Source organism: Tenebrio molitor, chromosome 2, assembly GCF_963966145.1.
Source record: "Tenebrio molitor chromosome 2, icTenMoli1.1, whole genome shotgun sequence".
NCBI lineage: Eukaryota > Metazoa > Arthropoda > Insecta > Coleoptera > Tenebrionidae > Tenebrio > Tenebrio molitor.
The window spans coordinates 10,372,009-10,385,592 of record NC_091047.1 but is presented as its reverse complement, the minus strand read 5'-3'; the positions used below and the strand labels follow the sequence as shown (position 1 = coordinate 10,385,592).

At 36.8% G+C, this 13,584-nt stretch overlaps 2 protein-coding genes across 5 annotated transcripts in view; both read left to right on the top strand.

The window, feature by feature from the left end:
* nolo (no long nerve cord) overlaps positions 1–13,584 on the top strand; it is a 233,565-nt gene that overhangs the window by 31,609 nt on the left and 188,372 nt on the right. The gene's annotated exons all lie outside the window — the stretch shown is intronic.
* LOC138125117 (uncharacterized) lies at positions 12,098–12,670 on the top strand. Its single transcript, XM_069040398.1, has one exon. The coding sequence runs from the start codon at positions 12,098–12,100 to the stop codon at positions 12,668–12,670; it is 573 nt and encodes a 190-aa protein (XP_068896499.1).

The following is a 13,584-nucleotide window of genomic DNA, read 5'->3' as shown; positions in this document are numbered from 1 at the left end:
CTCGCCCTAATGTGGTCAGACTACTTAATGACTTCTTAGATTAGCCCTCCTCTTATCAAATGAAAATATAGAAATTAACATATCGTCTACTAACGAGGGCTGAGGGTTGGAATGCCATTATTCCACTATCATCTCATCACAATTTTTTATGTGGCTAGTTTAAATTACTTGTTTTCTCACCCCATTAAGCTTCCCGAAGCAACCTGTTTTGATTTGATTTCTTTACCTTCTAGAATAAATTGCACCAACAGAGACGTTTATTGTTTATTAATGCTTTAACAAATTAAACTATCGACTCACTGCAAGACTATCCATTCTTCGCTTGCACAACACAGTCTTCAGCGCTTGCGGGAATATTTATGCTCGTGCATATTGACATAACTCACGCGGTAAATGCTCTCTCTTCTAAAATAGGGTTTCAAATGTGAGAAGTATTCAAAAGATTTCTAACTTTCATATAAAGTTGGTTCTTTATTATCCCCATTGCCCAAATCGATGAGGGCACGTAAAAGTCGAGCATCGGAAAACCAAACACGCTAGTGACAAGACCAAAAGCATTGCAAATAGGGGTGTAGGGTAAAATGTGAATCATAAAAGCACTCCAACTGTAATGAGTGAAACAAAACAATAACGACTAAATGTGTGTATGATTTAATGCGTTCGTAACGAGGACAGAAATGGACGAAACGTAAAATTATTTATTTCACGTTTGATTCATCTTGAGAAAGTTAACTGACAAAATATTTTATGTTTAAACTCATCACACAGAATCAATAAAAGTTAGTCATCGTGTCATTTTTATTGACACTGTTATCAGTGTTTCTACAACGGTTTCGATTTAAAGGTTCTTCAAATAAAGAGGCTTTCAAAAGGTACATTAGAGTACGCATTGAAAGGAATTATGATTACATTTTTTGTTAAATGAGCACACAGAGATCTTCGCTCCACCAAAAGGAGAGCTGAAATTATCGATTTAAAAAAACTAAACTATGTGAGCATATTTTAAATTTTAGAAAAGAATAAAATAGTAGATTACATATATCATTAAGAGTAGAAGTGAGTCTTTTTGTGCTGAGCCCAGAGATTGAAGACCGAGACGAAGTCGAGGTCGCCAACTGGCCAAACTGTCAACTATCTAATAATTACTAATTTTATTTGATTTTGAAAGCCTTTCACTGTTGTAAGTTCTTGGTTATGGTCAATAAAGCTTCTAGAGTAACGAATGTTTTCTATATATCGTAACAAGTGGCTCGATAATTTTTGTGGCCGCCGAAGACTTGTCTTTGCCAGTTCTTGGTGCCCTTCACGAGGAACTCTAGTTAATTCCTCCCCACGCACGCCACGACCTGGGCAAAAATATGGGTGTATGTGGGTACGTCGCGTTCACGCGTGCCCATATAGAGCAACTCTCATTAGTGGAAGCCACCAATAAATCACACTCTTGATTAAAAACAATGAATCTATTATCACAGGAACGACTTTCCGGCACGAAAGCATTTCCTCGGTGCTTTATGTTATTAGCTGTCAATCTCTTCCCTTGGTTTGGATGCGCTCTGAGAACGCCGCCGTATGGGTGTTGTGGTTTGAAACAATTATAAGCATCCTCACGACGTTTCAGAGAATGTAATGTACGTTAATTAGTTCTTTGCTTTTAAATTTTCAATGGGACCCTACTGTGCTGCCTACGCATCCCGGATAACCTGTTTATTAGGGAGGTACGCGTTTGATGTAGTCACCGGTTCCTAATAGCGGACGAAAATGAAAAGAAATTTAATAACCGAAGAGCGCACCGATGCTTCGAAATTAAACCGACAACACTTTCTCTCCGAATCGATGGGATTCGTGTTGGTTTTTATCAAGAGTGAAATTTACCCCACGCAGGGTCGGCTCGAGGGTGAGCGGGGTCCTAGGCAACGTTGACTGACGACAACGTTTCCTCCCACGCAAAGGTTCCAGTTCTTTGAATTATGAAGGTGCCATAAAATGGAAATAAAAGGGCATTTAATACAAATAGCAAAAAACGGAAAATAAAATTTAAATAAGCAAGCAGATATGACTCCGTATCCTATCGCGCGTAAAAATGAAATCCTGGGCTGGGAAGACGTTGGAAACCGTCAATTGTGCTTTTTTAAAGTGTAAATTAATGAGAGAATGTTGACAGCTAACCTAAAATTTCGAAACAAAAAAATCTTTCTTTTTTTCTATCTTTGCATAATGCAATGTTTTACACTAAAAATAGAATAACTAACGATTCCTGTTCTCGAAGCAAATATCTAAGGGCTGACATTATGTGGCAATTAAACATAAACAAATGTCATTCGTGTCAAACGGCGGGAAATTCAAACTTTACACTGTTCTAAATAGTTTACTTTTTTCAACGCCTACTCGGCCCAGGATTTTATTTGAACGTATGATAGTTTCGTGGTACCCCAGATTTGACCGTTGTCCCAAACCCGGTCCTGTTTTCCCGAGTCTGGAAATTCTCATTTGCTATGTATCCGATGCCGGGGATGGGTACAAAGTAGAAACAATAAAACGTCAAATCGATTCATGTTCATGTCGTTTGCAGCATCAATTAGTCTGTTCGAGATAAGCAAACATTTGTTTTGGTAGGGATAATGACTGAATAAATTCTGGAAGACAACCATTAAAAGAACCAAAAAGTGTTCAGCGACGGTTTTTCTTTGGTTATTTCATTTTTATTCTCGTTTAATACACAACCGCTTAACCAAGATGGTCATTACTAGCGCCTCTGCTGTTAAATTAATAGTAAATTTCCTCACGTTGGCGGTCCTACACGATTCACCAAATCCGAAGCTAATTTAGGCAGCTCTAATAACTAGTGGTACGTTATAATGCCTCATTAACTTTTAATGCTCAAACTAACTGGGGATTGTAACAGGACGATGGTCGGCTTGGATTATTTAAATGGGGTTTGTTAAAACTACTTCCTCAAATCGCGTCTCGTTAAACGGTCATTTTCAAAGACGGTATTTAACTAAACGACTAAGATGAATTGGGCTTTTTACGAAATAGATTAATAATAATCTATTGTTGATTAATGTTCTTCTATTTTGAAAACATAAAAAAAACTTTGTTGTAACGTACCTACACCTATTTTGCACCACGGTTAAAATAAGTAAGTACATAGTTTCATTCTCACTTTCATTAGTCATTACCGCATTCAGTCGTTTTATGAAAATAATTGTAAATGTGCATATTTCAACATAGTGGGAGTTTTTGAATTTTAGTTGATTACCTAAGCTATGCCGCGGTAGTTGAAAATTACTGCCATGACAATGGTGTTGACAAATACTTAGTAAGTTTATTTAACGAGTTCGTGTGTAAATTGGGCTTTTTTTGGCACTCGTGGGCCTTTAAAACGCTCGTTTCACTCGCGTTTCAAACTGGCCTACTCACGAACGGGTTGAATACGATTTTTTGTTCGACGATCCCCTTAAAGGCTCCAAATCGCTTAAAATCTTTAAAATTAGCTTGACGTTTCGTTTTGAAAAGTTGTGAGATTTATCAAATTCTATTCACACAGGAGAAAATTCTCAAACTCTGACAGGGTCGAACAGCACGTCGGATTACTCGTGCACTCGCTACGCTCATGTGTGTAAACTAGTCCTTTATAAAAATGTACTGCTTTATACACCTGAATAAATAACTGTATAATTAATGTCAAAATGACAAAATGCCAAAAAACATATCCTACTAGTATAGAAAAAAATGAATACATGGAGTCTTAGTTACAGAAATGTCTGTGCCAAAGCACTCGTCAAGGAATTGTTTTGAACGTTCAGAAAGCTTCGTTTGCCTTTTACATTCCTTGAGGGATTTGATTCATTTCGTAGCACAATGGTAATGCGACTAGGTGGATGATTGGGAGTCTTATGTTTCGTTAGTTTCTTCTATATTTGTCTCCTAATCAGTATTTATTTTTGTTTCGCAAATGATCTCATCAGTCATCATTATATTAAAAGACGTTACGTTTTAACTTGGTATGTATCAATATCTAGTACACAAATAATTCAGTCGCAATGTAATCTTACTGAAAATTTTAACTGGAACATCGCCTTTCATTGACACATTTAGACACATTAGAAAAGAAGTAAAAACATTATTCTATGTACAATAATATTCATACAGAGTTGGGCCATAAGGATGAAGCTTTGTCAAAATATTTATTTTCAAAAAACAACTGAATGATCAGATTTTCGAAGAAAGAAATTTCTCCAATTGTTCTGTATATTGTTTTGATGAGACGATTGAAAAATAGTTCTGCCACGCTATAACGGTGACTCAAGTTGCAAAAAAACACTTCGCTTTTATGGTATTAGCCATTTGAAATTACTTTAAAACTGTACTTATATGGAAAATATTCAATCCAAACTATGATTTTCTGGTCCCTTTGTGCCTTTATTTGTTGTTGTTGTAGCCCATTTATGATATGATGTCACGAATAAAAGATAGTATGTAGTCTTAAACAATCAAACAATGGCCATCATATTGTTGCTTGTAACATCTGAATGTTTCATATGTAAAAATACCGTCGCAAAATCTATGCATTTATTGTTTTTCTATTGTTTCAAAAATCTTTTGAAAACATAAAAATGTCGTTTTTTGCATTATAACCCTATGTATTCAGAGTGTTTTGTCAACAAGAATAGCGAACAAAGTTTTCTTTTAAAAAGATCGAATACCATTACATTGCTTTATTTAAGTTTTTATTAACATCCTTGAAATTTTACAACCTTCAAACTATTTGACACTTTTATAATTGTAAAAAGACATAAACATCACCATGTTATCCAGTCCAGTGGGACGCCACTGGTGTCAGTTGGTCTGAGGGTGGCAGTAAAAAGATGGATAAGAGAGATAAACACGACTCTAGAAACCACGATGTAGGTATAGTTATAATTAATTAGGCTGATTTATTTTTATTGGATTTTGATCAACAAAATAGTAAAAATTCTTTTTGAATTTTGATATATTTTACAATTAGAAATTCATTACTTTGAACTTTTGAAAAGAACTATGTACTTAAAATTGAGAGCAACAATTTAAAAGTTCATTAAAATGTAGTTGTAGTAGGTATCAAGAGAAATGTTTGAAAATATGTGATTATTATCAGTCCAATGGTTTCGAGGTTTTTAAAGAGGGTTTACTCCAACAGAGCAACTTCATTGTATCGTTTACAACAAATTTAATTTATTGCTCAAACTAAAGCTGACGCGCGTTTTGACAGCGGTGTTGTTTACTTTTCTTTTTCCGACGACCACTATGAAAAATGCGTAAATTCGCACAAATAACTATTATTGAAAGTTGGCTATTGCATGCAAATAGCGAACCCGTGTGCAATGAAACTGGTTAGCCAATCAGATACCTTCTAGCCTGTGCGCAATGAAATCATTGCACACAGTTGTAGTAACCATGGCCACCAATGTATGTTTTGTCCGCTGCTCTGTCGAATAATATTTGAAGTTTGAAGGAATACCGAATATTAGCGTTTTTTTTTTTGGTCGTCGGAAAAATATCGTGTATACCACGTGTTGAAAATTCGATTTCACACTCGTTTGCTTAAGCCACGCGCCTACGGCTTGTGGCTCAATTCTGCAAACTCGTGTGAAATCTTTCATTTTCAACTCTTGATATACAATATACTATTATGTCGTTGCTGTTTTTTGTACCGACAGCTTTAGTTAATAGCCAAATGGTTCGTCAAATTTAATTTTAAGCAGTGTTTATTTAAAAAAATATGGAATTTGGTCCGATTGAAATTGATGTAGTTCTTAGACTTTTATAGTAGAAAAATATTTTTAATAGTTATCAAACAAATGAAAAAGAGACCATTTAGATTTAAAATTAACATTGTTGTAAATGCTGGGATCATCTTATAAATACATAATAAATTTTGCTTACAGCCTTTTCAATTTACTTTTTGATGTTAATTTAAATTTTCCTTCTAACATTGGCGGACATTGTTAACTTGCAGCACTTCTGCACACATGCTTACATGAAACGTCAACAAACAACTTCCTAACCTTACTTTCTCGCGTTCGTGTTTCACGTTCACAGTCGTTAATATAATATTGCTACAATTAAATGTACGCGTAGTATTTTTTTTAAATTCACGTATTTTTCATGATAAGACGACCTTATTTAAAATTATCGTCATACCATTTTTTCTTTTGTCTTTTTATTGGATAATTATTATCGGTTCAGTTCAGTCACCGAGATTATAAATTTTCTTAACCTCACAATATAAACACTCTACTTCATACTAAATTGTATTTTGATTGTCAAATTGCCAAGATAGAACAATTTAAATTTAATTTTCTCGTACGGAAGGAACATTTATATTTATTCTTGTTAATACCACAAACTTTTAATATCGCAAATAAGGCAAACAAAATATCTTTATTACATTTTTTTTCACCACCGTAATGTTGTTTTAACGACTGAGATAATATCAGAAATAATACCTAAAGCAGAAATTTAATACTCTTATATTTTATTCGCAAGTTCTTTAAAAAGCTTTTTGTTATTCCTTCTATAAATTCCAACAATAAATGGAACTTACCAGTCACGATAATTCCAGCTCATACACTAGAATTAGATATGTCAATAGTGACTGCAATTGCTCAGTACTTAAAGAAGTTACGTAAACTGATCTATAAATTGTTATAAAACTAGACTTAAGACTAATATGAGTAAACAAAACTTTCACTCTTTAGTTTTAAGATCACCACTAAATCAAATTTTAAATCTAGATGTAATGCCATATTAAAATGACTCCTGTGAGATTCAGATTTTTTTTTTAACCAACAAAAATTCTGTACAAAATAATGTAATTTTGAATGTTATTGTTAGAAAGAGGTACTGTAGCAGGTAGTCCTGCCTACTTTCTTTGTGAGAGGGGTGAAATCACCCACCCTTATTTAAGTCGAGATATAGCGGTAAAAACCAGAGTCTACCACTATCCTTGGTACTTAACACTTGTACATCAACATTTTGTCATACAATAAAGTTTTTAAGTAGTTATACAAAGACGACTATATCATTTGAACGGCTAATATCACCACCCAACAGTGATTAATCGTTCATAATTTTGGTCCTTCGAGCCGGATGATTAAATCCATATCACACGACGGTCGTCTAGTGTAATAACAAGTGTAATACAACAACAATTCAAGAAACAGTTTCGACACCCAGAGGGCAGCAACGATTTCGTCACCTTCAGCAAGGGCAAAAGGGCAGCACGAATAGTCACCGAATTGGGTAGCAGCGAAGCGATCATCACTCAAGACATCAACAAAGGTTAGTGGCTCTCAATCCTTTCAACTTCCCTTCCAAACTGCATTACTACGTACGACCTTTTCTATTGTTCTTAATTTCGCAAATTTTCATCTCGACCACGTAAATCAAATCAATCATTATGCCCGAGACATCCTTATTAGATGAATCAATTGCCAAATTAGAGGCTCTAAAAAGGAAAAGAACCTCATTAAAAGCTAGAATTACGCGTATTCAGAACTTTGTGTCTAATTTTCAATCAAATGATAATGATGTGTCTCCACTAGAAACTAGAAAAACATTCATCGAACAAATATTCAAAGAATATGACGAGGTACAGACTGAAATTGAATCACTCGATCTTTCATCAGAGGCGATTGAGACACAGACTCAGGACCGCGACGAAATTGATTTAAAGTATCTCGATGTATTATCATCAATTCAAACAAAAATTAGACAAACGACGCCTCCACCGCACACTGCGGCCACAGCGAATCCTAACGGTAGTTGTTCCAGCGCTAATTCACATTGCTCTAATCGTGATCAATCAATCAAATTGAATCTGACAACTTTAAATTTAAAATCTTTCACTGGTTGCTATAAGGAATGGTTGTCATTTCAAAATTCATTTAAATCCATTATTGAAGACGAAAACAACATGCTAAACAACTGTCAACGTTTCCAATATTTGCGATCATGTTTATCTGGTGAAGCTTTGCGAGCAGTCAAGTCATTAACGGTGTCATCAGAAAATTATAATGTAGCGTGGGATATCTTAAAGAAACGGTTCTGCAACAAACGGCTGATCGTTCACGATCACATAATAGCCATCACAAAGGCACCCCAAGTAAGTAAAGCCTCGCATTCGTCACTTAGGTGTTTTTTAGATACGTTGAATTCAAATGTTGCCGCGTTAAGACAGCTAGAAGTACCGATTGATACTTGGCACGCTCTTCTAGTCGTAATAATTGCGGACAAATTAGACGACAATCTTGCAAGAGAATGGCAGGCTACATTAACCGACGAGGTTCCAACTTACGGTCAAACGATCGAATTTTTAGAAAAGAAATGTCAGTTGTTGGAATCCTTAAATCTATTGCACCCCAAATCGAACGTCAAACCGAATCACAATAATGCAAAAAACAATATGTCACAAAAACGAAGCACTACATCTTATGTTGCCACAAACAAACTACATTGTACATTTTGTAAAAATGACGATCATACAATCTTTCAATGCAATGAATTTACAAAATTAAATGTAGAGGAAAGAAACGCTCAAGCTCGAAACCTGAAGTTATGTCTTAATTGTCTAAGAACCAATCATTTTGTTAACAACTGTCAGTCCAAATTCAAATGCCGTAAATGCAATCAAAGCCACAATACGCTGCTTCACAAAGAAAGACAAATCACGCAAACCAATGAAACACCAGCACAGGTAGAAAGTTTAAACGCTCATTCTATGAGGTCCCAATCATCAATTATTTTGTTATCAACCGCGATCGTTCTCATAGAAGATCGTAATAATAAGTCACATAAATGTAGAGCTCTCCTGGATGCAGGGTCCATGAACAGTTATATTACGTCATCATTTTCCAAAAAATTACGTCTACAGCAGAAAGCCGTAAATATAACCGTTGGCGGAATTGGTCAAATTTCGACGAACATCAAACAGGCCGTCCAGGTAAACATCAAGTCTCAGTACAATAAGTTTTCGGCGAACTTAAGTTGTTTTGTTCTGGAAAAAATAACCGAAAATCTTCCCCTGGTGACCATAAACATGTCTGCAATAAATATTCCAAAGGAATTACAGCTAGCCGATCCGAAATTCTTAGAAACTGCACCAGTAGACTTACTTATCGGGGCTGATTTGTTTTGGAACCTTTTATGTCAAGACCGCAAGGAAATAACACTGAAGAACCATAACAAACTAATGCTGCAAAATACCCATTTAGGTTTCATTGCGGGTGGGTCACTAAATATGAACAATAACAATAGCTCAAGCACCTGCTCGCTTTCTCTAACGTCGGTAACCGACATTTTAGAGAACCAGGTGCAGAAATTCTTCGAACTAGAACAATGCAGCAACCCTTCCGAACAAAAATGCTTTTCAAATGAAGAGATTATGTGCGAGCAACATTTTATTCAAAATACGTGCAGACAAACAAACGGAAAGTTTCTTGTTAAACTGCCATTAAAAAATGATCCTCCAATTCTTAAGTCAAACCGCGATAGTGCTGTAAAGTTTTTTAACAATCTGGAACGAAACCTAAACAAAAGGCCTACACTAAAATCAGATTATGTGCAATTCATGCGGGATTACATCTCTTTGGGTCACATGGAGGAAGTTCCGGGTTGCGAATTAAATAAACCGAACTGTACATATTTGCCCCATCACGCGGTACTCAAGGATTCTACATCGACCAAGTTAAGAGTTGTTTTTAACGCGTCATTTCGCTCAGCTGATGCATTAAGTCTAAATGACAATCTTATGGCAGGACCTACAATCCAGCCAGAGCTTTTTGCAATTTTGTTGAGATTCAGAACTTTTAAATACGTCGTAAACGGGGACATAGCTAAAATGTACCGTATGATAGAAATACATCCCGATCACAGTGACTATCAACGAATTGTTTGGCGCGAGAACACCGAAGATCCGCTAAAAACGTATAGATTAACCACTCTAACCTACGGTACAAAACCGGCCAGTTTTCTAGCAACAAGATGTCTTAAAGAACTAGCTCTTCAAAACGTAAATCAGTACCCGGAAGCCGCTAAAGCAATTCAACAGGATTTTTACGTAGACGATCTTCTGACGGGAGGAGACTCACTTGAAAACCTAATCACTTTACGAGATCAAATAATTCAAATTTTAGCTCATGGTGGTTTCTTATTACGTAAATGGGCCGCCAATCATCCTGCATTAATTCCAGATAGTCACGAGCCTAATCTCAACGTCAGTTTCGATAAGGATGCTTACACTAAAACGTTAGGGCTTTTTTGGAATCCTAATCACGATTCGTTACGCTATCAGGTAAAACAGTGCGACATTCCGAAAAGACTAACAAAACGCGAAATCCTGTCTAAAACTGCCCAGGTATTCGATCCATTGGGTCTTGTGGCGCCAGTAGTAGTAAAAGCAAAAATAATCCTTCAACAATGCTGGAGTTTGAAAATTGGATGGGACGATCTATTACCTGAAACTATTTATTGTGCATGGGTTAAGATCTTGCAAGAACTCGCTCACTTAAACGAAATCGAAATTCCCAGAAACATAATAAAATCAAGCCCCGTACAGGTGCAACTACATGGTTTTGGTGACGCATCACAAATCGCATATGGCGCTGCTGTCTATCTAAGAACAACTGATCATAGTGGCAATCATCAAGTTCACTTAATTTGCGCTAAATCTCGTGTGGCTCCTCTTCGCGCTGTTACGTTACCACGCTTGGAGCTGTGTGCCGCCTTAACGTTGTCGCGATTATTTAATACAGTTTTACGAACGATAAATGTCAAAATTGATCAGCAATTTCTCTGGACAGATTCCACAGTCGTTCTGGCATGGATAAACGCTACATCTTCAAACTTACAAACATTTGTAGGAAATCGAGTTTCCGAAATTCAAACGCTAACGGATGCGAAAGATTGGTATCATGTCAAAAGCGAAAGTAACCCTGCGGATGTACTAAGCCGAGGTGCTTTACCTGGTCAACTCAAAACTAATAAACTGTGGTGGGACGGTCCTGATTGGCTGTCAGAAAACAACGACACTTGGCCCGTATCTAACGTAAATCTTTCGGATATTGAAATTCCAGAACGGCGAACTGTCACTCTGACCAATATTCATTCTCGCGAAAGACAACTACCGCTTCTTACAAAATTTTCAAATTACAAAAAAACTGAACGCGTAATGTCATGGGTATTACGGTTCATCAACAATTGTAGGAAGCCAAACCAAAGGCAAATCTCTAGTTCTTTAACATGTGAAGAATTAAAAGATTCCATGAAGGCCATCATGCGTTTAATTCAAGAAGTTGCATTCAACGATGAATTAGCTTGCCTTAAACAAAACAAACCGATTAACAAGAAATCACGTTTACTGTGCTTAAATATTTTTCTCGACAAGAATGATAATTTAATTCGCGCGGGAGGTAGGTTGCAAAACTCATCCTTAACTTACGATGTCAAACATCCCATCGTGCTACCAAACGATCACCATTTGATTAAGGCATTAGTCAAACACGTGCACATTGAGCAACTGCACGCTGGTGTTCAGGGAACTTTAGCCGCGTTACGTCAAAATTTTTGGATAATTTCTCCACGCAGTGTGGTACGCAAGATTTTGCACCAGTGTTTGCAATGTTTTAAAGTCAAACCAAGCGTTATGTATCCTATTATGGGTAATTTGCCCAAATCCCGTGTCGAACCAACCAGACCATTTTCAATCAGTGGCGTAGATTATGCCGGGCCTATTTACATCAAGGAATGTCGTGGTCGCAGTAAGCGTACTGTGAAGGCATATATTTGCGTCTTTGTCTGTTTTTCAACTAAAGCCGTTCATTTAGAACTAGTTGGTGACTTAACGACTCAAACCTTTTTGAATGCGCTAAAACGCTTCATATCAAGACGTGGTCATGTGTACCATCTTTATTCGGACAATGCTACAAATTTCGTTGGCGCCAATAGAGAATTACTGGAACTAAGAACATTTCTAAAGTCAGCTTCATTTAGTCAAATTACAGAAAATCTGGCTAATAAGGGTATCTCGTGGCATTTCATTCCCCCCAGATCCCCGCACATGGGCGGTATTTGGGAAATAAACGTAAAATCCATTAAAGGTCATTTAAAGAGAACAATTGGAGAAGTCGTGCTTTCCTACGAAGAATTGTATACCCTGTTAACAAGAATTGAAGCAGTCCTAAACTCCAGACCTTTGTGTCCCTTGAGTAACGATCCTAATGACCTTAATCCCATAACCCCTGGTCACTTCCTCATCGGAGAGCCATTAACTTCTATAAGCGAAAGAGATCTTACGACGACGAGGATCAACCGATTGACGCAATGGCAAAGAGTGGAACAGATGAGGCAGCACTTTTGGCACCGCTGGCAAAGGGAGTACCTTGTTCAAAACATCAATCGTTCCAAGCAGCTCCGTGGTTCCGGTTCCAGACCGTCTACCCCCGCCTTGGAAGTTGGTTCCATGGTGATTCTAGTTGAGGACAACACGCCGCCACTACAATGGAAATTGGGACGCATCGTAGAACTTCATCCCGGAAGTGACGGTGTTGTGCGCGTAGTGTCCGTAAAGACTGTCAATGGCATCTTCAAAAGAGCCACGCGAAAGGTGTGCGTTCTGCCAGCGAATGAATAGACTATGTTTGTATCGTGTAAATATTTGTTATAATTATGCATTAACCCTTTTTTTTACAATTGACTTCAATGTTTGTATTTTTTAATGTTTTTTGTCATGTTTATTATGTAACAATCCTTTTTCTAATAACCATGTTCGATCTTTGCTAATTCCAATATTTTTGAAGTCCGTGCCTTCAAGGGGGGCGGTATATGTACAAAATAATGTAATTTTGAATGTTATTGTTAGAAAGAGGTACTGTAGCAGGTAGTCCTGCCTACTTTCTTTGTGAGAGGGGTGAAATCACCCACCCTTATTTAAGTCGAGATATAGCGGTAAAAACCAGAGTCTACCACTATCCTTGGTACTTAACACTTGTACATCAACATTTTGTCATACAATAAAGTTTTTAAGTAGTTATACAAAGACGACTATATCATTTGAACGGCTAATATCACCACCCAACAGTGATTAATCGTTCATAATTTTGTTGCATTTTCCTTTCGCCTCAATTCCACAAACTACATTCAGACACCTATTTTCTCGTTTTTGGAGTATTGTACTCCACTCTCACTAACAGCACTTTCTTATTGATATGCACATGCAATGAATAACAACTCTCGGAGTTCCGTGCCTTGCAATCAGGTGCGAATTTTTGTGCGGCATGCTCTTTTGATATTATTTATCTTAAACGATTTGCAGTATGTGTGGCGGGTTAACAGAATATTCCCGGAGGCTTTCATATTTATTGCATCGTTAAAATAATATACTACCGTATAAATTACGCATTCGCACCTCTCCAGACAATCATTTCATTGTCTAAAATCAATTTTTCCGCCCATATACCGTCCAAGACCGCCTCTAAAGGAATCGATGGTTCTTCTGCATTGTTTATTATTACTCCATAACCACGCAGGACCGTTTCGAACAGTCCG

Bases quoted from the DNA above. Each gene is read 5' to 3' on its own strand.
- LOC138125117 (XM_069040398.1), top strand. From the start codon at position 12,098: ATGGGCGGTATTTGGGAAATAAACGTAAAATCCATTAAAGGTCATTTA.